The following is a 26,574-nucleotide window of genomic DNA, read 5'->3' as shown; positions in this document are numbered from 1 at the left end:
ACTCTCCCCTTTCTCACTCTCCCTCTCTCTTCTCTCACTATCCTCTCTCTCCCTCTCTCACTCTACCCTCTCTCACTCTCCCTCTCTCACTCCCTCCCTCTCTCTCTCCCCTCTAACTCTCCCTCTCTCCCTCTCTCTCTCCCTCTCTCACTCTCTATCTCCCTCTCTCCCCTCTCTCCTCTCTCCCTCTCTATCTCCCTCTCTATCTCCCTCTCCCTCTCTCCCTCTCTCTCTCTCCCTCTCTCCCTCTCTCTCCCTCTCTCACTCTCTCACTCTCCCTCTCTCTCTCTCTCACTCTCCCTCTCTCACTCTCTCCCTCTCTCCCTCTCTCACTCTCTCCCCCTCTCTCTGTCCCTTTCTCACTCTCCCTCTCTCCCACTCTCCCTTTCTCACTCTCCCTTTCTCACTCTCCCTCTCTCTCCCTCTCTCCCCCTCTCTCCCCTTCTAACTCTCCCTCTCTCCCTCTCTCCCTCTCTCTCTCCCACTCTAACTCTCTCCCTCTCTCTATCTCCCTTTCTCACTCTCCCTCTCTCCCTCGCGCTCTCTCCCTCACTCTCCCTCTCTCTCTCACTCTCCCTTTCTTACTCTCCCTCTCTCACTCTCTCTCTCTCACTCTCCCTTTCTCACTCTCCCTCGCTCCCTCTCTCTCCCCCTCTAACTCTCCCTCTCTCCCTCTCTCTATCTCCCTCTCTATCTCCCTCTCCCTCTCTCACTCTCCCTCTCCCTCTCTCCCTCTCCCTTTCTCACTCTCCCTCACTCTCCCTCTCTCCCTCTCTCTCTCCCTTTCTCACTCTCCCTCTCTCTCTCCATTTCTCACTCTCCCTTTCTTACTCTCACTCTCTCCCTCTCTCCCTCTCTAACTCTCCCTCTCTATCTCTCCCTCTCTCCCTCTCTCCTTCTCCCCCTCTCACTCTCCCTCTCTTACTTGCTTATGTAACCAGCAGATTGTAGTGCTCACTAAACCTGTCATCCTCTATCGCTGCCATAACACAACTTAATGAGTTCCCATTTAAGGTGAGGTTCACCGAAGTATTCTTTTTCTGCGACTCCCTCTTAAACGGCAATAATCCGCTTGGAATTTGGGTTCTTATAGGGACAAGGAAGTGAGCTAACAAGGAACAAAGACAGAATCGTTACATGCAGTGTCTTGGTCAAATAAAGTGGTAGTCCATAATTAGTTGCGATGAGATACCTCCAGAAAACTGTCTGTAAAGCCAGTTGTTTCCATTCACACAAACCACAGTTCAAATCATTTGAACTTTGCGATGACCCTGTGGCCTACTTAGTAGAAAGTAAATCATGCATTGCTTTTCACGCTGAAATCCCCTAAATTAATCATTTGTTTGATCGGTTAGAATAGGGCCTAGCGAACTGGCCTAAGGACCATCAAAACTATATTACCAAACTAAGATAAATGACATAAAACACAATGGAAAAAGACTTTGGAGAACCTTAAATGATGTCATGGGCAGAAAACCCAATTCATCTCCATCATTCATTGAAGTTAGTAAAGTGGAAAAACTCAGAAATTAAATGACAACATTGAACAGTGAACCATCATATTTTTTGTATAAAATATCTAATAATGAAAGAGAATGATTGCTTTTTTGAATTTGGTCAAGTTAGTGTGGGAGAGGTGGGAAAACTATTGTTCTCCATCAATTAATGATAAGCCACAAGGTATAGACAATCGTGATGGGAAACTATTGAGAATGGTAGCAGACTGTATTGCCACCCCTATTTGCTGTATCTTTAACCAAAGCCTAAAGGAGTGTGTCCACAGGTGTGGAAGAAGGCTAAAGGAGTGTGTCCACAGGTGTGGAAGAAGGCTAAAGGAGTGTGTCCACAGGTGTGGAAGAAGGCTAAAGGAGTGTGTCCACAGGTGTGGAAGAAGGCTAAAGGTGTGTGTCCACAGGTGTGGAAGAAGGCTAAAGGAGTGTGTCCACAGGTGTGGAAGAAGGCTAAAGTAATTCCACTGCCTAAAAATAGTAAAGCACCCTTTGCTGGCTCTAACAGCTGCCCAATCAGTTTGCTGCCTATGTATGCAGATGATTCCACACTCTACATGTCAACACCCAAAGCCAGTGAGCTCACTGAAATTCTAAATAAGGAGTTACAGTCAGTATCAGAATGGGTGATTAATAATAAACTGGTCTTAAATACAGTGCCTTCGGAAAGTATTCAGACCCCTTGACGTTTTTCAAATTTTGTTACGTTACAGCCTTATTCTAAAATTGATGAGAGAAAAAAATGTCCCTCATCAATCTCCACACAATACCCCATAATGACAAAGCAAAAACAGGTTTTTAGAAAATGTTGCTAATTTATCATTTAAAAAAAACTGAAATATCACATTTACATAAGTATTCAGACCCTTTACTCAGTACTTTGTTGAAGCACCTTTTTCAGCGATTACAGCATCAAATCTTCTTGGGTATGACACTACAAGCTTGGCACACCTGTATTTGGGGAGTTTCTCCCATTCTTCTCTGCAGATTCCCTCAAGCTCAAACTGCAAAAATCTCTGAAGCTGGAGACACTTATCTCCCTCACTAACTTTAAGCATCAGTTGTCAGAGCAGCTTACCGATCACTGCACCTGTACACAGCCCATCTGTAATTAGCCCACTCAACTACCTCATCCCTATATTGTTATTTATTTTGCTCATTTGCACCCCAGTATCTCTATTTGCACATCATCTTCTACACATCTATCATTCCAGTGTTAATACTAAATTGTAATTATTTTGCACTATGGCCTATTTATTGCCTTACCTCCATAACTTACTACATTTGCACACACTGTATATAGATTTTCTATTTTTCTATTGTGTTTTTGACTGTATGTTTTGTTTTACCCCACATGTAACTCTGTGTAGTTGTTGTTTTTATCGCACTGCTTTGCTTTATCTTGGCCAGGTCGCAGTTGTAAATGAAAACTTGTTCTCAACTGGCTTACCTGGTGAGATAAAATAAATACAAATAAAAGCTCTGTCAGGTTGGATGGAGAGCGTCGCTTAATCGGGTTCAAGTCTGGGCTCTGGCTGGGCCACTCAGACATTCAGAGACTTGTCCCCAAGCCACTCCTGCGTTGTCTTGGCTGTGTGCTTAGGGTTGTTGTCCTGTTGGAAGGTGAACCTTCGCCCCAGTCTGAGGTCCTGAGCGCTCTGGAGCAGGTTTTCATCAAGGATCTCTCTATACTTTGCTCCGTTCATCTTTCCCTCGATTCTGACTAGTCTCCCAGTCCCTGCCACTGAAAAACATCCCCACAGCATGATGCTGCCACTACCATGCTTCACCGTAGGGATGGTGCCAGGTTTCCTCCAGACATGACGCTTGGCATTCAGGCCAAAGAGTTCAATCTTGGTTTCATCAGACCAGAGAATCTTGTTTCTCATGGTCTGAGAGTCTTTAGGTGCCTTTTGGCAAACTCCAAGCAGGCTGTCATGTGCCTTTTACTGAGGAGTGGCTTCCGTCTGGCCGCTCTACCATAAAGGCCTGATTAGTGGAGTGCTGCAGAGATGGTTGTCCTTCTGGAAGTTTCTCCCATCTCCACAGAGGAACTCTGGAGCTCTCTCAGAGTGACCATCGGGCTCTTGGTCACCTCCCTGACCAAGGCCCTTCTCCCCCGATTGCTCAGTTTGGCCGGGCAGCCAGCTCTAGGAAGAGTCTTGGTGGTTCCAAACTTCTTCCATTTAAGAATGATGGAGGCCACTGTGTTCTTGGGGACCTTCAATGCCGCATAATTTTTTTGATACCCTTCCTCAGATCTGTGCCTCGACACAATCCTGTCTCGGAGCTCTATGGACAATTCCTTCGACCTCATGGCTTGGTTTTTGCTCTGACATGCACTGTCAACCGTGGGACCTTATATAGTCAGGTGTGTGCCTTTCCAAATCATGTCCAATCAATTGAATTTACCACAGGTGGACTCCAATCAAGTTGTAGAAACATCTCAAGGATGATCAATGCAAACAGGATGCACCTGAGCTCAATTTCGAGTCTCATAGCAAAGGGTCTGAATACTTATGTAAATAAAGTATTTCAGTTTTTTACTTGTAATACATTTGCAATAATTTCTACAAACCTGTTTTCACTTTGTCATTATGGGGCATTGTGTGTAGATTGCTGAGGATTATTGGGAAAAAAAATCCATTTTCGAATAAGGCTGTGACGTAACAAAATGTGGAAAAAATCAAGGGGTCTGAATATATTCCGAAGGCACTGTACATCTAAAACTAAAAGCATTGTATTTAGTTGAAAACATTCTCAAAGACCTAAACCTCAACTGGAGTTGTTTATAAAGGGTGTGACCATTGAGCAAGTTGAGGAAGCTAAACTCCTAGGTATAACATTGGATGGCCAGTTATTATGGTCAAGTCATATTGACAAAGTTGTTGTGAAGATGGAAAGGGGTATGTCTGTTATAAAAAATATGTTCTGAGTTTTTTACACAATCAACTGTACTAGTTGTTCAGGCTCTGGTCTTGTCCATCTTGATTACTGTCTGGTAATATGGTCAGGTGCAGCAAAGAAAGACCTAGCAAAGCTGCAGCTGGCTCAAAACAGAGCAGCACACCTTACCCTTAACTGCACATACAGAACTAACATCAATAACATGCATGCCAGTCTTTCCTGGTTGACGAGAGATTAACTGCTTCTCTTCTAGTTTTTATGAGAAGTATTACTGTAATGAAAATTCTAGATTGTCTGCATAATCAAATAACATTCAGCTCAGACACCCATACATACCCCACAAGACATGCCACCAGGGGTCTCTTCACAGTCCTCAAGTCCAAAAGGAATTCACAGCAACACACAGTATTAGACAGAGCCATGATCGCATGGAACTCCCATCTCCAATTACTCAAGCAAACAGAAAAATTACTAAATTACTTTTTTAAAAAGATTAAACAACCTCTCATGGAATGGTGTGGACTGTGAAGGGACACACAAACACACGTACACACAGACACACTCTAAGCACACATTATTTGTTTAGTTGTATTGTTTGTATTATTATTATTATTTATTTATATTTTTTGTATATCGTTGTATTTTAAATTTGTGTGACTGTCCTTGTCTATCAGTGTATAAGTGTTTAGTTACTTGTCATGTTTTTGTGTTTTTTGTGGACCCCAGGAAGAATAGCTGCTGCCTCTGAAAAAGCTAATTGGGATCCAAATAAACAAACAAACCAATCAGAACAGTTGTGGGCGTGGCTTAGTCCCATTGAGGTGAAGGTTAAGGTTAGGGGTGGGGCTAATGTCCTCTGGAGGATTCATTCTAACGCCCACCCCTGGACCATGATCCCTAAAGTAAATGGGTTGGAGGGGCTGCTTTCACTCTCCACAGCATCTCTGAGAGGGACATTGGTTTAGGCCTGAGAGGGTGAGGGTACTAATCCAGCCATACTACTTCAAACACTTTGGTTTCTCAGTAAAAACACCATTACCTGGGTTTCTCTGGACCTTTCTGGACCTTTCTTCTATGGTGTTAAAGAGAGGATGCTAACCTCAGGGCCATAGAGGTAAATCACTGCTCACTTACAGTAAACCCCAATCCGAACATCAATGCATGATTAATGCGAAATACAAGTTAAGAGCACACATCTCAAGTTAGGATTCAGCCCTTAGGTTTAGTTTTATCATCAGACAACCACTTTGTTTGGTTCCGAGCAGCACCACTGATTGCAGCCGTAGTGGTGAAACTGCCACGTCTGTTTGGCATATTACAACAACAAAGAGGTTACTTCAAACAACCAATACTGTTTTTTCCCCTCAGACATCATTGCACATCATTGCATGCGCGATAGAACAGCAGAGTATTTACTACGATGCTGGGTACTCATCTCCTCCTTTTCAAAAACAAAACAAAAACAATATCAAATGTGCCTGGGGCGACCAGTGGCGCTGTTTCACCTTATGCGGCTCTCAGCTTTAAGGACCGATTGAGGTTCAGTTGTACTGCTCTCTCTCCCATCCAGAGCCACTATGCCAAAAACAATGACATTGGCCCTGGATCTCTCTACCTTAGTCTTCAGTCCTCATGGTCTTCTTAACAATGACCCTGCGCTGGTATAGCCAGATCTCAGATCTGTTTGTGCTGTCTTGCCAATGCCTAGCATGAAAATAAATGTGACAATGTGGTGTGACACTTTCCTTAGGAGTTGGCAAGACGGCATAAACAGATCTGGGACCAGGCTGGGGCTGTTCAGCTTGATGAAGCACTTTTGATACTAATCTCTTAGTATGAATGAAAGCACAGATCAGTAATATCTCATTAGCCGTCTTTGATCTGATATGTAATGGCTCTTCTGTTGTGTATCTTCGTGTGACATACCTGAGAAATACAGCCCTCTTACCTAAGACTATGTCAAGATGGTTACATACAGCAGAAACGTCTCCAGTAAGTAGAACCCAAAACCATATCTTGCTCACGAGAGACTAACTTTCAAGGAACCCTTCAATGCAAGAAACCCACTGACATTGTCTATCCGGATACTCTAGCTACCATCTCCTCCAGGGATAACCAGCCCAGGGAAGTGTTGTACACACCTTCTGATTGCCTGCATCTGACCAGGGTTATGTGAGCCGCAAACATCGCCAGCTATCTGTTTCTCATTTTAGGCAGCGTTCTGTGGGTTTTCCACCGGCGACAGCTGAGCTAAAGAGTGGAAACTGGCACTAACAAGCAATTACCTCCTCTCCTTTCCAGCCTGGAAGGCATTAGGGGATTATGCAGCGTAATCAGATCCTCTGGTTCTGTCGCTGCTGACTGCAGTTTAGTCTAACGGCAGTTAGAAGGGCATATCTGGCGCATTGTGGTCAGTGTGGTCTGAGTAGTAGGGGGGAATCGAACCCGAACCCGCCACTTTAACATATAAGAACACACAGTATGGGACTGTGGAGATTATGGGTGTGTGTGTTTGCTACCAGAAATGTACAGAAACTGAAAAGCAAACCAACAAGTAGTAAACCGCCAGGTGTACAAATAGTCTGTTCTGACTGGATGGACTGGACATATTAGAACAGGTTTGCACAGGAACCAGAAGAAATAGAGAACATGCATGCTGTGTATATCATCATAGGTGTTATGGAAGTTTCTGTACCCAGATAAGTGTTCTGGTAATGATCAGGCGAAGAGCCGACAGTGGCTAGTAGACTGAATCTCCTCTTTCTCACCAGGTGTCTTTTATTGTGTTGGGGATTTAGTGAGGTCCGTTCCCCTTGCTGTAGAGCTCTGTCTGTGACAGGTAAAGCTGGAGGATAGAACACCTCTAATGGCCTTCATTATAGGAGAGGGTTCTGTTCTGGAGAGATTGGATCTGAGCTGTTAAAGGGGAAGTTCAGGATTTTACAACTTGATGTTAGATGATTCCTCACCTTGAAAGTAGTCTATTGACCTGGAGAAACTGTAATCCATGGTTTGGTTTTCTTCAGCCACTACAAACTTCAGCTAACTTCAGTCACCGCTAACTAAAATTCTAAAGTAGTGATGGATTATAGTTTCTCCTGGCCCATAGACTACTTTTAGGGTGAGAAACCATCTAACATCAAGTTGTAAAACCCTGGACTTCCCCTTCAAAGTGAGACAGAACACAGGAGGGAAGCCCTTCCTAGCTAGCTCTACGCTGTATGAGATCTTTCACGGAGGAGGAATACAAAGTGATTTAACCATATAGCTAGCTACCCAACTCAGTGATGATAATGTGAAACACGTTTATGTTCAAGCAATATAATTTGTCCATATATTAGTCATGGGCGGAACACACTCTAGCCCTGAGCAAATATCAACTTAGTTTATTTACAATGAATATGTAATTATTCAGGCCTCCCAAGTGACGCAGCGGTTTAAGGCTCTGCATCACAGTGCTAGAGGCGTCACTACAGACCCGGGTTCAATCCCGGGCTGTCGCAGCTGGCCGCAACCGGGAGACCCATGAGGCGGCGCACAATTGGCCCAGCGTCGTCCGCGTTAGGGGAGGGTTTGGCCAGCCAGGATGTCCTTGTCCCATCGCGCTCTAGCGACTCCTGTGGCGGGCCGGGCACATGCATGCTGACACGGTCGCAAGGTGTACAGTATTTCCTCCGACACATTGGTGTGGCTGGCTTCTGGGTTAAGCGAGCAGTGTGTCAAGAAGCAGTGCGGCTTGGCAGGGTTGTGTTTCGGAGGACACTTGGCTCTCGACCTTCGCCTCTCCCGAGTCCTTCCGGGAGTTGCAGCGATGGGTCAAGACTGAACTATCAACTGGATATTACGAAATTGGGGGAAAAAACAAAAAATATATATGTCATTATTTAATACAATATTTGTACACTTACATTTTAGTCATTTAGCAGATGCTCTTATCCAGAGAAACTTACAGAAGCAATTAAGGTTAAGTGCCTTGCTCAAGGGCATATCGACAGGTTTTGTTCACCTAGTCGGCTCGGGGTCCGAACCAGCAACCTTTCGGTTACTTGCCCGAAGCTCTTAACTGCTAGGCTACCTGCCGCCCTCATCAGTAAGTATAGCTTACATTGTTCTCCCCATCTCATTGCAAACCTAACCTTACTCCGAGCAAATTTACAATTCAATGTATACGTATGTACAGTGGGGGGAAAAAGTATTTAGTCGGCCACCAATTGTGCAAGTTCTCCCACTTAAAAAGATGAGAGAGGCCTGTAATTTTCATCATAGGTACACGTCAACTATGAGAGACAAATTGAGAGAGAAAAAAATCCAGAAGATCACATTGTAGGATTTTTAATGAATTTATTTGCAAATTATGGTGGAAAATAAGTATTTGGTCACCTACAAACAAGCAAGATTTCTGGCTCTCACAGACCTGTAACTTCTTCTTTAAGAGGCTCCTCTGTCCTCCACTCGTTACCTGTATTAATGGCACCTGTTTGAACTTGTTATCAGTATAAAAGACACCTGTCCACAACCTCAAACAGTCACACTCCAAACTCCACTATGGCCAAGACCAAAGAGCTGTCAAAGGACACCAGAAACAAAATGGTAGACCTGCACCAGGCTGGGAAGACTGAATCTGCAATAGGTAAGCAGCTTGGTTTGAAGAAATCAACTGTGGGAGCAATTATTAGGAAATGGAAGACATACAAGACCACTGATAATCTCCCTCGATCTGGGGCTCCACGCAAGATCTCACCCTGTGGGGTCAAAATGATCACAAGAACGGTGAGCAAAAATCCCAGAACCACACGGGGGACCTAGTGAATGCCCTGCAGAGAGCTGGGACCAAAGTAACAAAGCCTACCATCAGTAACACACTACGCCGCCAGGGGACTCAAATCCTGCAGTGCGAGACGTGTCCCCCTGCTTAAGCCAGTACATGTCCAGGCCCGTCTGAAGTTTCTAGAGTGCATTTGGATGATCCAGAAGAGGATTGGGAGAATGTCATATGGTCAGATGAAACCAAAATATAACTTTTTGGTAAAAACTCAACTCGTCGTGTTTGGAGGACAAGGAATGCTGAGTTGCATCCAAAGAACACCATACCTACTGTGAAGCATGGGGGTGGAAACATCATGCTTTGGGGCTGTTTTTCTGCAAAGGGACCAGGACGACTGATCCGTGTAAAGGAAAGAATGAATGGGGCCATGTATCGTGAGATTTTGAGTGAAAACCTCCTTCCATCAGCAAGGGCATTGAAGATGAAACGCGGCTGGGTTTTTCAGCATGACAATGATCCCAAACACACCGCCCGGGCAACGAAGGAGTGGCTTCATAAGAAGCATTTCAAGGTCCTGGAGTGGCCTAGCCAGTCTCCAGATCTCAACCCCCCCACCTTGTGAAGACTTACAGGAAACGTTTGACCTGTGTCATTGCCAACAAAGGGTATATAACAAAGTATTGAGAAACTTTTGTTATTGACCAAATACTTATTTTCCACCATAATTTGCAAATAAATTCATTAAAAATCCTACAATGTGATTTTCTGGATTTTCTTTCCTCATTTTGTCTGTCATAGTTGACGTGTACCTATGATGAAAATTACAGGCCTCTCTCATCTTTTTAAGTGGGAGAACATGCACAATTGGTGGCTGACTAAATACTTTTTTTCCCCACTGTAATTAGTGGCTGTACAGTGGGGAAAAAAAAGAGAGAGGCCTGTAATTTTAATCATAGGTACATATCAACTATGACAGACAAAATGAGAAAAGAAAATCCAGAAAATCACATTGTAGGATTTTTAATGAATTTATTTGCAAATGATGGTGGAAAATAAGTATTTGGTCAATAACAAACGTTTCTCAATACTTTGTTATATACCCTTTGTTGGCAATGACACAGGTCAAATGTTTTCTGTAAGTCTTCACAAGGTTTTCACACACTGTTGCTGGAATTTTGGCCCATTCCTCCATGCAGATCTCCTCTAGAGCAGTGATGTTTTGGGGATGTCGCTGGGCAACACGGACTTTCAACTCCCTCCAAAGATTTTCTATGGGGTTGAGATCTGGAGACTGGCTATCATTCATCTTCAATGCCCTTGCTGATGGAAGGAGGTTTTCACTCAAAATCTCACGATACATGGCCCCATTCATTCTTTCCTTTACACGGATCAGTCATCCTGGTCCCTTTGCAGAAAAACAGCCCCAAAGCATGATGTTTCCACCCCCATGCTTCACAGTAGGTATGGTGTTCTTTGGATGCAACTCAGCATTCTTTGTCCTCCAAACACGACAAGTTGAGTTTTTACCAAACAGTTCTATTTTGGTTCATCTGACCATATGACATTCTCCCAATCCTCTTCTTGATCATCCAAATGCACTCTAGCAAACTTCAGACAGGCCTGGACATGTACTGGCTTAAGCAGGGGGACACGTCTGGCACTGCAGGATTTGAGTCCCTGGCGGCGTAGTGTGTTACTGATGGTAGGCTTTGTTACTTTGGTCCCAGCTCTCTGCAGGGCATTCACTAGGTCCCCCCGTGTGGTTCTGGGATTTTTGCTCACCGTTCTTGTGATCATTTTGACCCCACGGGGTGAGATCTTGCGTGGAGCCCCAGATCGAGGGAGATTATCAGTGGTCTTGTATGTCTTCCATTTCCTAATACTTGCTCCCACAGTTGATTTCTTCAAACCAAGCTGCTTACCTATTGCAGATTCAGTCTTCCCAGCCTGGTGCAGGTCTGCAATGTTGTTTCTGGTGTCCTTTGACAGCTCTTTGGTCTTGGCCATAGTGGAGTTTGGAGTGTGACTGTTTGAGGTTGTGGACAGGTGTCTTTTATACTGATAACAAGTTCAAACAGGTGCCATTAATACAGGTAACGAGTGGAGGAGCCTCTTAAAGAAGAAGTTACAGGTCTGTGAGAGCCAGAAATCTTGCTTGTTTGTAGGTGACCAAATACTTATTTTCCACCATAATTTGCAAATAAATTCATTAAAAATCCTACAATGTGATTTTCTGGAGAAAAAAAATCTCAATTTGTCTGTCATAGTTGACCTGTACCTATGATGAAAATTACAGGCCTCTCTCATCTTTTTAAGTGGGAGAACTTGCACAATTGGTGGCTGACTAAATACTTTTTTTCCCCACTGTATACAGTAAGGGGAGGAAACTGTACCAACAACACAAATATAAGGTGACAAGCAATCGAATGAAGAGGCTGCTGACCAAACCAAAGCCTTTAATCAGACCAGTGAGGCCCATCAAACACAGACACACACACAGACACACACACATACACACACTTCACACACACACACCATGAGCACAGGCTCTGAAGCTCTGGAGTTCTGGAGGTCTTCAGGACTCAGCTAGCCCACCTCCACCTTCTACCCCCTGAGGGGCTGGAGGCGTTGGGCTGTAAACAGCTCCAGAGCGATGGGTTGAAATGAGCCAGGCAGACAGGCCCACATACACCCAGCATACAGGGCTAAAGGAGGCTAAACGCTCCCAGCTGTGGCATTAAGGACTCAAAACAAGGCCTCTCAAAGGACCGAGAGGGGATCTGTTGAAAAAGCCCCTTTAGCCTCTCTCTCTCTCCCAATGGCCAGCTTATAAATCAGGTTAGGGGAGAGGGAGTTGGATTGCAGTCTCTCTAGGTCTCTCTAATCCGCACACACGCAAGCACCACACACACAAACACACACACTTCCCTCTGCTTTTCAGGTTCCATTGTGTAAGAGACTGACGTCTGCTTTCTCCCTGGCCCTGATTTGACTTACTGTTTCTCAGTAACTATGTTGATATAGTCAAGCCTCTGTAATCTTCTGAAGCAGGTTGGAGATGCACACACAGACCCTATCGTAGCCTTTGTACTGTTATCTTGTCAGTATTCCATCGTCCTGAGTAAAGATAGCATTGTGATGATTGTCTAGGAATTTAGACTGAGGGTACGTCCCCAGTGACACACTATTCAGTTTATAGTGCACTTCGTTTGACCAGAGCCCTATTTTTGATCAGAGCCCTATGGGCCTTGGCCAAAAGTAGTGCACTATAAAGGGGATAGTGTGCCACTGGGGACGCACCCTGAGGGTTGTATTTAGAAACATTGAGAAGCAGCAGAGTTTACATACCTGACCATGGACCTTCACGACCCGGTCTAGTTCAGCTACCAGGCTATCGCTTCTATCTGGTGGATGATAGATTACTGTTGGTGCATCTTATATAGATAGGCCTATGGTTGTTTTCACAGAATCATGGTATGTTATGTGTCAATGTTTTTGGTCTCTCTGAGCTGAATTTCGTTTCGCCATACCATCTGTTGATGATGTCGAAATCAACCAATTTTGTCTGCTCTCAACTTAAATGGGCTTTGAGATTTCTAGAGGAGATCGAATAATGATTATCTCGAGAACGAGTTGTTTCTAGTCAATCCCTCCACATCTGAACGTTCCATATGGTTTTACTTAAATGGCACATCAGCTGAGATATATATGGAAAGCTGAGAGGACAGAGAGAACCAGTAGGATGGGAGATGAGCGTATTGCTGGATGCTGGATACATGAATCTAAAGTGACACCTCAGCTCTTTGGAGAGAGATGCAAAGGTGATATCACTGGTTTCTGTTGCGTTTCTGAGCTCAATTTATGAATGTAATACTCTGCTGTTCTAGCAAAAGGTGCTTGACTGTCTTAACAAATGAAGTGGAACAAACACCCATTGGTTTTTTAGCATCATCTGTCTTGAAGTTCAGTGAGTGTGAATCTGCACTATCGGTGCTATTTACTTGTTCGTTTACCTTTACCATTCACCTCAAAGTTGGTGCCGAAACCCGGGGTCCAACCAGGGACCTTTAGCTGATGTGCTGAACGCCAGTCAAATTTGTGTTTGAGCCTTTGAGGGTTCTTTACAGTAACAGTGGTGAGACGTGCGGTGCTATCATTGACATACAGCAGACCCGGTCACACCGTACGCCTCTTATATAAACATTCTACATTTAATCTACGCTCAAACCCCTTATCACCACCTCCTCATCTCTGTGGTTTCCTCTGAGATCTCCGTGAAGCATCACCGCTTTATGTGGTCCACCGTGTTCCCCTTTAACAGAACCAGCGCTAGCTCCTCCTAAATACGTCTTTGACAGGTATCTGACTGAAGGTAGCCTTTATCTGGACAGGAGCTGTTCTGTGCCTGTATGTACCGACAAGCTGACACTAGCAGCCCGCACGCATCATGTTGTGCAGTTAGTTTGTGTTATTCTTGTAAGAGTGCTTCTTGAGGTCGGGACAATTGACAGAGCGAGGCCTTGTTCTGCTTTCTCTCCAGGTGGGCCAAGATGGAGGACGAGGAGGAGGGACAGACCAGGGGTGACCGCCAGACCGTCAGCAGGCGCACCTTACCACCTGAGGAACTTGAAGGTGAGGGGCTTATTAGCTTTAACATCATCATAATCACCACTAACTTCATCATGATTTACTTCATCATCCATAATCATCATGTTTATCATCCTCCTTATTTATAGTTGTCATATTGTTACCTGTGTTGTTTCTCTACTCTGTGGACCAATTGTCATGAACTGTCCTCTCCTGTAGGTGCTGCTGTGGGTGGTTGTCTCTCTGCTGCCCCTGGTGGAGGGGGCCCATATTGGCGCTGGTTTGGGGGAAGACTCTGTCCAGGCTGTGGGACTGCTGGGAGGGATGAGGGAACGGCAGCTCCCAGACACTCTACCTGAGGTGGATGAGGAACAAGAGGAGGAGAGTGACCCGTACTCCCCTTGGCATGGCCTCTATGGTAAGAGTGGAACTATAAAGTGCCCTGTAGATCGACATTTTCTCAATGTTCAACAGGTACCTTCAATTTAAGCCTTGCACTTGTTAATCAGGCATGATGTTCTCCATGAACAGGGAAGAGTAAACGATGGGTGTGCAACACGATTCTAGAGTATAAGCCACTGATCTTAACTTTCTCTGTCTCTCGCGCTCTCAAATTCAGATTGCTTTATTGGCATGAAGTACAATTTGTAGATATTGCCAAAGCAATTGTACAGCATTTCAGTAAAGTAAGTAAACTGCAATGAGGAAATGAAATACAATTCAGTAGTAATAATAATACATATAATCATGTATGCAAGTACAACACTCTTGCTGTTTTATTGTCTAATCTTCAGTCAATAAATTGTATTAAAATAAGATTTAAAAAATAATAATAACAAAAATAGGCTAAATAAAACAACAAAATATGTCTCCCTCTCTCTCTCAGACCCATCTGTGATGGACGAAGCGGACGACCACCCCAGTGGCCGGTGGGGGGGACGTTCCCCTCGCAACTCAGACCCCTCAGACGCCGAACCAAAAGGCTCGGCCAAGAAAAAGAAGAAGAGGAAGAAGAAAGAGAAAGAGAAAGAGAGAGAGAAAGAGAGGGATAAAAAGGCAAAAGGAAAGGTCAGGCGGCCCCAGCACAGCAGCCCAGACTGCAGGGTGGAGAAACGAGAGATGAAGGTGCGGGACTTGGGCCTGGGATTCGACTCGGACGAGATCGTCCTCTTCAAGTTTTGCGTGGGCTCCTGCCAGTCGTCCAGGACCAACTACGACCTGGCTCTAAGGGCCCTGATGGAGAACGGGTCCCTGCCGCGGAGGACCTCCCGGCGAGTCAGCGCCCACCCCTGCTGCCGGCCCGACCGCTACGAGCCTGTGTCCTTCATGGACGCCCACACCACGTGGCAGACCATCCAGTCGCTGTCGGCAGCCAGCTGCATGTGTATGGGCTGAGAGAGCCAGCCTGGAGGAGGAAGAATAGGGGAGGGTGGCAACTGGCTGTCACTCACCTCTGCCTGAGAATATACAAATGGTGGCTCGCCATTGAGGCTGGGTCTAGGGAGAGCATCTGGGTTCTGGGAGGGCAGAAGTGGTTGCTCCGAAAAATATGCAATAGGGCTGGTCCCCAGTACAAAGCAGGATGGAGATTCTGTAGAGTGTCTATGATGGTGGAGCGAGGCCACGCCTCTTCCTGTTGTCCATTTCCTGTTGAGGATAAGTGGATTTGTTGGCAATGGGAAACTGTCATGAGCGAATGGCAAGACAGTGACCACACAATGGTGGGATTTGAATATTCACAGCAGTTGGGATATGTATAAGACTGACCTGGAGTACTGCTGAAAATATTGACTCAAAGGTCTAAAAGAGGACCATATCTCATTGCATTTGACCACAGGTAGACAAGCTCAAACCACTTTTGACAATGTCAACATACAGTATGTCAATTCCTTCAAAACAGGGATATTCCATACCATAATTGCATTTTTCAATGTTCACTTGAACTCTACCAAATAGATGCCATGCATCTCTTTGAATTACTGTATTATAGCCAACATATTTATTACAAATGACTTATTTATTTATTATTGTTTCATATGAGATGGACTGTAGATGTATATTTATTGTCATGATCACATATCCCGGGGGTTTGTGTTGCTCGGGGCTTTATGTTGCTGGGTCCTTTGTCATTGAATTGTGTTTGATGTTGTTTTGAAACATCAAAAAGATCAGAACAAGTGGAAAGAACCTCAACCAGGGTTGGGGAGTAGCGTGTTACATGTAATCCATTACATGTAATTGATTACAAACACTGTTAACTGTAATCCGTTATGTTACCAGCTCAAATATTGTTATCAGATTCCAGATACTTTTGAAAAAACTAAATGATTATTTCTAGGGTTACTTTTACCCCATTCATGTCCTTGTACTATATTTAGTACAATATCAAAATGCGCCATTGAACAAATTCAGTTTGGTGTAAATGCATGAAATCTGGTGTCAACATATTTACTACAAGTGTCTAGACAGGCCACATTGACATTTTAAGATTGACATTGGAAGTATGATAGATAATGACAATCAAAATTGGGATTTTGAGAAAATGTGGAAAAGTCATTAATATGACTTCAGCATATGTATTTTGAAATACATTTCAGATTTAAATTGTTTAAAAGCATATAGTATTGTTATTTGACCTGTTCTAAGCCCAAATATGCCAAATATATGATTCAACTCATTGTCGTTTGTAAACTACAGCCGTTTCTGTATCGTACTATAGTTCCTCTTTGGTCAAGTCATGTGAATGTTCAAATGATCAGATCATAATAATGTTTGGTATATAGATTGTCTGGACCAATATATAAATCTAAGAACAATATATAAATAAATCCACACTCTCTCGCTCTCACACACACACACACACACACACACACACACACACACCTAGAGTATGCAGTATAAACAAATTCAGTGGAGTCATTTCATCAGTTTTCTATATTTCTCAGTTCTTAAACATGTTCAAATCTTAATAATTGTCTGGGTCAATATATATATATATATAAAAAACTATATCTAAAGAAATCCACATACACTCACACACAGTAGATTATACATTGTAAACTAATCCAATGCAAATCAAATGAGATTGAGGCATGCTACAGCATTCTTCCTCTTTCTCTAACTCATTCACAAACACACGTGTACACACACCTATGACAGACATACACACACGCGGGTCAGAGACCACTATGATGACACACCAAATGTATTAGATGGATCTCGGTAAAAGAGCAGGAATAGGCTTTTGTAGGCTACAGTGCAAGCAAGCTACGTCTTCCAATGGTGCGACTGCTGTCGGCATCCAAAGATTATCAAATTTAAATAAGCGCTTGGCGGTATGGAAGACAGCAGTGGTGTAGTCTACGGGGATACGGATATCACTTATTATTGATATCTACATAGCGCATTCATGTGAATCACACTGCTTCTCTCTCATTTAGCTATTTGCGCCTTACGGATTATGGTTGTTGTGGATGTCTGTTCACAAATGTATATGTGTATTTTAACCCAATAATGGTGGAATTGAAGAAGTCTTATGCTGCCTATCAATCATTGTTTTTGCGACCAGTAGACAGCCATTGAAAAATGCGCTCTTGCAATTCCAGCCTATGGAATAAACGTTTAAAGGAGTTCCTCCCTTCTAAACTCCTCTATGGTATTGTGCTCCATACTGTCAAAACTAGTTGAATTTAATGACACCACAAGTGGGGATTTTATTGCACAATATAATTCGTGCTGAGTAAAAAATAATCTCAGTAGGCCTAATGGACATATGCTCATACTAGCGCACTTTTGATAGACTTAATTAAACAGCTTCGAAATATCAAAGTGTCACCAACAAAAACGTAAACAATAGGCCTATAAATGCAGCATATGGCATTCATTTTTCATGTGCAAATAGCATTTTTCGGTAGTGCTCAAAGCATGCGATTCCATGAGAGCAGCATTCCTTTTTCAACTCGAAGCAACGAGCCCAATCAGTCCTCAATGACAACAAAATCATAAACAACAGAGTAGGTTAATAAATCCTTAGTTTTGGGGTTATGCTCAGGTAAAACTATTTGGCTAATCTATATTTCCATATATCCAAGTCCTATTCTTGAGGTATTAAGATAATTGGAATTACTGAAAATCTGACAAACTTTGGTTTTAAATGTAAAGATTTAGCCTAATCCTATTATTATGTGTATTAAAGTAGAAAGAAATGGCTTAGAAGAAGCCTACATAACCAACCCATAAAGTAAAATCCAACATCCATTTATGGCCAGCTATGTAACTCCAACATTGATTTATCCTCCAATAGATGTCATTCAATTGGTAATATTCATTTTTTGTCTTCTTCTAATGCCACTTAAGGGGAAAGTAAACTAAAAGTAACTGAAAGTAATCAGATTACTTTACTGAGTTGGGGTAATCCTAAAGTTACCTTACTTATTACAATTGTGGACAGGTAACTACTAACTGTAACAGACTACATTTAGAAAGTAACCTAGCCAATCCTGACTTCAACATACAGTATGTCTCATTTCACACAAAGGAAGTTAATAGTCCAGTGGTGGAAGATTTTACCAGGTTACAAGCTTAGTTTAGTTTTTTTCATTGTTGTTTCAGTATTTCAGAGCAATATTACAGTCAATATTATTAATGTTATTATTATTATTATCATCATTATTTAAATGGTTTCCTTTATTTTTGTACAATGGCATTATTCTGTGTAGGAATAAAGTATTTCTAAATATACAATGGATTTCTTATTCTTTCTAAGGTTGACCCCCTAACCCTCACTTCACCTCTGCTGGGTTGCAAGTTGGGAGTCCTATATCTCACCATCATAGGGGTGCATTTCAATCCTTCATCTGCATTGACCTGAAACAGGAAAGAAAACAAAAGAAAGTGGGATTTTGATTTCGCTTGTCCACAGGCGAGAGTTGCAAATTAAGACTATTGTAAATGTACCCATGGAGACGGTCCTTTTCAGTGAGAGCGGTTTTACAGGTACTCATCCTTGTGTTATAGTTCCCCCTACAGGTTGGATACATAAATACAGCAAAATGGAGCGAAAGGTGTTCAGTTCACACTATTCGTCTCAAGAGGGCATCACACTCCTTCACACTTTTCATCAATGGTCCCAGAGTGTGTGACCATTATCAGGTTGACAATCTCTCAACACAAGTGTTCATTGATGTTGTTCTCAGGAAAATAACAAGGCAATAAACAACAGCAAAAACATATATGGCGCCATGCTTCATTTTATAAATTAGACCATAAAACTTGATGACAAGTCACTTGATATCGCCATGACTCGGAACTGTTGTCGGAACCGATTCTGTTTGCGCTTGATCAGCTTTAAATGTGTGCTTTCCGCAACCTGCTTGTTATGTCATTCACACACGACTCATTAAGTGCATGTAGTTAAACATCTTTCAGGAAACAAGGTGTGCTGTTCAGCTGCTTTAATTCCCCATTAATACAAAAACGCACAACACTAATGATGTAATGACTAATGAGCTTAATTTTCCAATAGCTTTAAAATACATTTAAATAGTAAAGTTGATCATCACTCACAGTTATGTTATCAAAAATATTAAACAGTACAAAACTAAGTTTGACATGTTGGTACATTCAGTTACTATTCCCTGCATGCAATACTGGTATGGCACAGAAAGAAGCAGCATTTCCAATACTTGATTAAGCCAGTGAATTATTGTCTGTCTGCATTAAGTTGTGAGCATCCTTTTACAGAAGAAAATACATATTTGTATCAATCAAAGACTGATATCTGAATATATCGAGAAGATCAAATAAAATGGACCACTGTGTAAAAACGTAATTCTTAAATTCATTGAATTCAAAAAGCATTAAGAGAATGCTGTTGTGAAGGCAAGTAGGTTTCTATGGTCCCCTTAGAGTATGATCATAATACAATCACGTTACAGATTCATAAAGTGCATCTTAAAATGTCCAAATGGGTCCATTTTGTAAAATCTCCTCTGTGTGCAGAAGCCCAGTCTTTGTAATCTGACCTGTAGGCTACATCAAGGTAAATGACCTGTGTCTATCTGGCTGTCGGTGTTCAGCATCTCAGACATTTGCTGTAAAAGTCTATATGAACACATTTACATTGGTTGGGAAACAGTTGATCAGAGGCACTTCTCCGACTGACAGGAGCTAAGTGTGCTAAAGGTACAAGTGACTATGTCCACTTTACTGACATGGCTATGAAGACCTGCTGGTGAGCACATCGCCTGAAGCGCGTCCCGGCCATGATGGCGAGCTGCGTCCGAGCTGTGACGCCATCATGGCCGGTTTGGACACCGTGGCTATCTCCGCCTCGAAACCGAGCACAGTAGTCTTGTCGACACTAAACGGATGAAAGTTGGCCCGCGCCGTGTCAAGGTTCCAGGCTTGTTGCATGGTAAAGTCTGTAAACGATTTACTTTTGGTGGTAACCTGGTTCTCCGAGTCGTTTCTGTAGTTGGTCGTGCGTAATGACGCGTAACTGGTCTCGTTGCTGTGTTCAAACGACGGGAGTGAATGATGACTGCTAGTGCCAACCCAGCCTAAATTACGCCCGCGACCCGCCTTGACTTGTCCAACTGTCTTCTTTAGCCTCTCACAGCCCTTGACCAACAGGTTCTTCCGACAGAGGATGTAGACCCAGGGGTCCAGAATGGGGTTAAACGAGGCGAAGCGAATGGCCATTAGATCACTGCGGTAATCTGGATTCACTCCGGCACAGATGTTGGAAGGACCATACAGCTGGTTTACAAATATGCGCACCTGTCGGATTGAGATAATATATAAAAGTTGTATATGTGGATAAAGCAAACCATTTTTCTGCAATATACTATTCATTTATGTCTGTGTTGCATAGTTTAGCCCACATTTGAAACTCATGCTCATAACATAATGCATGCACAATAACTTAAATTACATTTCCAATATTAGCATTTTACTTACCACTAAAGGAATGGAGCACACCAGGAAAACGATGGTCATAAATATCAGCAGCCAGAACATTTGGATCTCAGCCGCGGATGGGCAGGTGACGGAGGGCAGGAACCCGCGCCGTGAGCCTCCTTGCGCAGACACCTTCGCTCTCACTATCCGCGTCTTCTGGCTCATCCCCACAAGTGACCCACACACTGCGAAGTTGCACAGAACTGTCACCGCAATCAACACCAACATGAACCCGCAGTACAGAAACGAGTATGAGGCAGCAAGGGGGTCCGTCGCCCTCCAGTCCAAAAAACACCAAGTGCCCGGGAAGTGGCGCACATGCTTCCCTAACCCAAAGCTGGGCATGATGCACAGCACAATGTTGGCCAGGTAGATGCCCATGAGCGCCAAACGCGCCGTCGTCCGGTCAATGTATTGGGAGTAAAGGTACGCGTGGTTTATGGCCAGGTATCGTTCAACTGCCATGGCGCACAGAATGGACATTCCAGCCGAGCCGAAAAAGAGCATAGAGAACGAGAAGAAATCGCACAGTAGCTCTCCACCGGGCCACCTCTGGGCTATGTAGGTGGCGATAACCACCGGGCTGGTGAAACAGGTGCCCAACAGGTCCGTGATAGCCATTCCAACAACCAGCGTATAGAAAGTGGTCTCCTTCTGCTCTTTCTTTGAGATGCACAACACAACAACGGCTATGAGGTTCCCCAGGACTCCAAAGGCGAACATAGTGGCTGAAGTGACCAGGGATTTGGATTCCAGTCTCAGAGGCGGGAAAGTGCTGTGGTTGTGGGAGACACAGAGCGGTTGAAGTAGTTCTGAAATGTTCGAGCCATCGCTATAGACGGAATTATTCATAATTCCTAACGGAAACAAAATAGCTTGATAGCTTCAACTTCTTAGAAACGTTCCCTTTCCTTATGAAAATTCCCAAAAGTGTCTCTTCACAAGTTATGAACACAACAAAAGCAATATAAAAGAAAGCGTAGCCTACGATACCACAGAACACATGTTTCTGAGCTTTGTTTTTCTCCTACCAGTAGTTTCCAATATTTCCAACAACAGTGTGCTTTGGTTTGTGTTGTGTCTACAACTGCACCTGCCGCTGCTGCTGGTATTTAAGCTACAGGCTGCTCGCTCGCGCACAGCTACTGATGTCAAAAATGTGACGTCAGGCGCACGAGGTGTAGCCTACTACGATACTTCTTGTTTCAATATTGGACACTACACGACTTCAACACAGAAATAGACCATTTGTGCCAAACGTCTATCCTTGGAAAGTAAGTCCGCGACTATTTTTTACAGTAAATGTTCAACTGTTTGTTTTCATACATGTATTTATTCAACAGTAGACATATATATTTCGGTCTACTCAGTGCACAGCCCAGCAACACAGCCCAGATGTTCTGAACCACATCTATGCTTTTATAAATGTTACAGTAGGGAGTAGCTACTAGGTTTATGTCAGTCATATAAGGACCCCTAGCACGTCAGGACCATGGACAGCACCCACACCTAAAACCAGTCAGCACTATGGACAGCAACTAACCAGTCAGCACTATGGACAGCAACTAACCAGTCAGTCCTATGGACAGCAACTAATCAGTCAAGACTATGCAGCTTCACTATTGATTTGAGGAAACATAGCCTTAGCCTATGCCTATTTGTTGGATAGACTGACACTCAAAACTGTCACTCAATGTTGCTAGAGGAAATATTTGCTGTATGTTGCAAGGTGCCACCATGGATTCCCAATCCACCAATGAGAATAGTGACGTGGGGCCACCAAGGTCTTAAGAGTTACATAAACTGGCTTTTAAGAATGTTGGCTATTTCAATAAAATAGAGAAACCTTGAAAGCAAGCAATTTGCAGGCAGGAATTTCTTTTTCTTGAGAACATATTGCAAATGATTACAGGACTTGAACTTGTAAGATGCTAGGAACCTTTAAATGCAGATAGTCTCTGTACTCCCTTGTTGTTGTGATTCAAGAAAGGTAGGTGCTGAAGAAACTACCATTACTTATTTTCTATTTTTGTGGTACAAAACATTTCTGACAGTCAAAGGCCACAGCCTAGATTCAACCCACGATACCTGACACCTCCGACACAGCCCAAACAAATTAAATGATATGCTATAGGTCTAGAGTTGACGGTTATCGTTGGTTAACGCTGAACTGGTTGAATCTAGGCCTTAGCTTCCCTGGTACAATGGGACCAATGGAATAGTCAAGTGCAATCTCTGCCTGCCCTGCACGCCACTCAAGCTAAATCAATCTGAAACTGAAAAGCCCCAATGCAGTTATGTTTCTTATTAACTCTTCTGAGAAAACCCCCACCCTTTCCCCACCTTTTCAGGTTTTTGGTGGGTCTGTTTCTGGTGTTTAATTGACACAATGAGTCAAGCTAACAGCTGAACAGCCAATGACCTAAGGAGAAAAATGATGTAACATCATCCTCAAACAGAACAGAAGCATGGTAACTTCCAAATGATCCGTAACTATACACCAAGGGACATAAGACTCTAGGTCAGTCAAATATGTTTCCATCTTCTGGTAATAACTTACTAGCTCTTCCTTGTGATAAGAAATTCCTCCAGCTTCCTTGGTCCTCATTAGCCCTGTTTATACCTGGTTCTAACATACGTTCTTTGTCCTGATCTTGTCCACATTCTGATTGTGCCCACATTGTAGCCGTTGCATCTACACATGGTAGTAAAATGTGTCTCTTATCCATCCACTGTGTCCGCATTGTGATCAGATATCCTGGTCCCTCCCTGTACGCAAATTATTTGACAGAGATTCTTTCAAAATTATTTGATTTATTATAAGACACATACTGATGCCATAAGTCAATGACTTTAGAGGGTGGGATAATGAAGATTTAAATGGTTTCACTGTCCAGATCCGTCTACACTTGTAAGATATCCAGACACAATGCGTGTTTGACTACCTCCTGAGGTGGTCAGGAAGATCTGATCACAATCATCCACACCTGTCTAAATATGCAGGCACAATCAGAATGTGGAGAAGATCAGGACAAAGGACGTATATTAGAACCAGGTATAAACAGGGTTTTAGAGACCATGATGAGAAAGGAATTATGTCATATTCAGAGCAGGGCAAATACTTCCAAAACGAAAAGAGAGCAACCTGACCTGTTAACAGTCAACATGATAAAGAACACTGTTAGGTCAGGCAAAACTAAACATGGCGGTGTTCGCCTTAACAATCTCACTGGAATAAAGACCTCCTCCATTCCTGTCATTATTGAACGAGATCGTGATAATACCTCACATCTCAAAGTAGGACTACTTAATGTTAGATCCCTCACTTCCAAGGCAGTCGCAGTCAATTAACTAATCACTTATCATAAACTTGATGTGATTGGCCTGACTGAAACATGGCTTAAGCCTTATGAATTTACTGTGTTAAATGAGGCCTCTCCTCCTGGTTACACTAGTGACCATATCCCCCGTGCATCCCGCAAAGGTATCCCGCAATTTTTTTTTTGAGGTTCTAGTCATGAAATCTATGCAGCCTACTCAATCACTTTTTATAGGTACCATTTACTGGCCTCCTGGGAACCGATACAGCGTTCCTCACTGAGTATACTGAGTACACTGAGAATATTCAAATTTTTGGTGACTTCAATATTCACATGGAGAAGTCCACAGACCCACTCCAAAAGGCTTTCAGAGCCATCATCAGCTCAGTGGGTTTTGTCCAACATGTCTCGGGACCTACACATTGCCACAATCATACCCTGGATCTAGTTTTGTCCCATAGAATAGATATTGTGGATCTAAATGTTTTTCCTCATAATCCTGGACTATCCAACCACCATTTTATTACGTTTGCAATCGCAACAAATGATTCGCTTAGACCCCAACCAAGGATTATCAAAAGCTGTGCTATAAATTCTTGGACAAATCAAAGATTCTTAGATGCTCTTCCAGACACCCTTCACCTACCCAAGGACGTCGGAGTACAAAAATCAGTTAACCACCTAACCGAGGATCTAAACTTAACCTTGCGTAATACCTTAGATGCAGTTGCACTGCTAAAAAAATAAAATAAAAAAATTGTCACAAGAAACTAGCTCCCTGGTGTACAGAAAATACCAGAGCCGTGAAGCAAGCTTCCAGAAAATTGAAATGGCTCTCCACCAAATTGGAAGTCTTCCGACTAGCTTTGAAAGACAGTACCAAGCAATATCGAAAAGCCCTCACTGCTGCTCAATGAGCCTACATTTCCAACCTGATTGAGGAGAATAAAAACAATCCCAAATGTATTTTTGATAGTGTTACAAAGCTAACTAAAAAGCAGCATTCCCCAAGTGAGGATGGCCTTCACTTCAGCAGTGATGAATTCATGAACTTCTTCGATGAAAAGATCATGATCATTAGAAAACAAATTATGGACTCCTCTTTGAATATGCATATATTTCTCCAAAACTCAGTCCTGAAACTGCACAGAACTGCCAGGACCTCTGATCACTGGAGACACTGGAGTTGTTTAAGCCTGTATCTCTCCACACATTCACGAAATAGTCATGGCCTCTAAACCTTCCAGCTGTCTACTGGACCCTATTCCAACTAATCTACTGAAAGAGCTACTTCCTGTGCTTGGCCCTCCTATGTTGAACAAAATAATTGTCTCACTATCCTCTGGATGTGTACCAAACTCACTAAAAGTGGCGGTAATAAAGCCTCTCCTGAAAAAGCTAAACCTTGACCCGGATATATTTTTTAAACTATCGGCCTATATTGAATCTCCCATTCCTCTCAAAAATGTTAGAAAAGCTGTTGCTCAGCAACTCACTGCCTTCCTGAAGACAAATAATGTATACGAAACGCTCCAATCTGGTTTTAGACCCCATCATAGTACAGAGACTGCACTCGTGAAGGTGGAAAATGAGCTTTTAATGGCATCAGACCAAGGCTCTGCATCTGTCCTCGTGCTCCTAGACCTTAGTGCCGCTTTCGACACCATCGATCACCACATTCTTTTGGAGAGGTTGGAAACCCTGGTTTAAATCTTATCTATCGGAAAGATATCAGTTTGTTTCTGTGGATGGTTTGTCCTCTGACAAATCAATGGTACATTTCGGTGTTTCTTAATATTCTGTTCTAGGACCACTATTGTTTTCACTATATATGCTAACTCTTGGTCATTCAGAAAACACAATGTCAACTTTCACTGCTATGCAGATGACACACAGCTGTACATTTTTATGAAACATGGTGAAGCCCCAAAATTGCCTACCTTGTGGATGGTGGAAAATATTATACTTTTAAACTCGGACAAAACAGAGATGCTAGTTCTAGGTCCCAAGAAACAAATAGATCAGCTGTCGGATCTGACAATAAATCTTGATGGTTGTACAGTCACCTCAAATAAAACAGTGAAGGACCTCAGCGTTACTCTGGACCCTGATCTCTCTTTTGACGAACATATCAAACATTATTTTAAGAGCAGCTTTCTTCCCATTTTCTTAACATTGCAAAAATCTGAAACTTCTTGCTAAAAAATGATGCAGAAAAGTTCATCCATGCATTTGTCACTTCAAGATTAGACTACTGCAATGCTCTACTCGCCGGCTTCCCGGATAAGGCACTAAATAAACCTCAGCTGGTGCTAAATACGGCTGCTAGAATCTTGACTAGAACCAAAAAATGTGATCATATTACTCCAGTGCTAGCCTCTACACTGGCTTCCTGTTAAAGCTAGGGCTGATTTCAAGGTTTTACTGCTAACCTACAAAGCATTACATGGACTTGCTCCGACCTATCTCTCTGAGTTGGTCCTGCCGTACATAGCTACACGTACGCTATGGTCACAAGATGCAGGCC

General features: G+C 43.0%; 2 protein-coding genes across 2 annotated transcripts in view; one reads left to right on the top strand and one right to left on the bottom strand.

Moving 5' to 3' along the window:
- LOC121581457 (artemin-like) overlaps positions 1-18,463 on the top strand; it is a 23,991-nt gene extending 5,528 nt beyond the window's left edge. The window contains exons 2-4 of the mRNA XM_041896953.2: positions 13,721-13,812; positions 13,987-14,185; positions 14,654-18,463. Of these exons, the coding sequence (XP_041752887.2) occupies positions 13,721-13,812; positions 13,987-14,185; positions 14,654-15,162 (800 nt within the window). The 3' untranslated portion in view covers positions 15,163-18,463. The remainder of the gene's footprint in view (positions 1-13,720; positions 13,813-13,986; positions 14,186-14,653) is intronic.
- A 623-nt stretch (positions 18,464-19,086) lies between these two features.
- LOC121581456 (prostaglandin E2 receptor EP4 subtype-like) lies at positions 19,087-21,790 on the bottom strand. Its single transcript, XM_041896952.1, has 2 exons — positions 20,728-21,790; positions 19,087-20,547 (listed from the first exon to the last, which is right to left on the bottom strand). The coding sequence occupies exons 1-2, from the start codon at positions 21,577-21,579 to the stop codon at positions 19,984-19,986; spliced, it is 1,416 nt and encodes a 471-aa protein (XP_041752886.1). The 5' UTR covers positions 21,580-21,790; the 3' UTR covers positions 19,087-19,983.
- Positions 21,791-26,574: the final 4,784 nt, after the last annotated feature.

Source organism: Coregonus clupeaformis, chromosome 14, assembly GCF_020615455.1.
Source record: "Coregonus clupeaformis isolate EN_2021a chromosome 14, ASM2061545v1, whole genome shotgun sequence".
NCBI classification, from domain to species: domain Eukaryota; kingdom Metazoa; phylum Chordata; class Actinopteri; order Salmoniformes; family Salmonidae; genus Coregonus; species Coregonus clupeaformis.
Note: the sequence above shows the minus strand (reverse complement) of the source record. Positions and strands in the feature narration are given on the sequence as shown.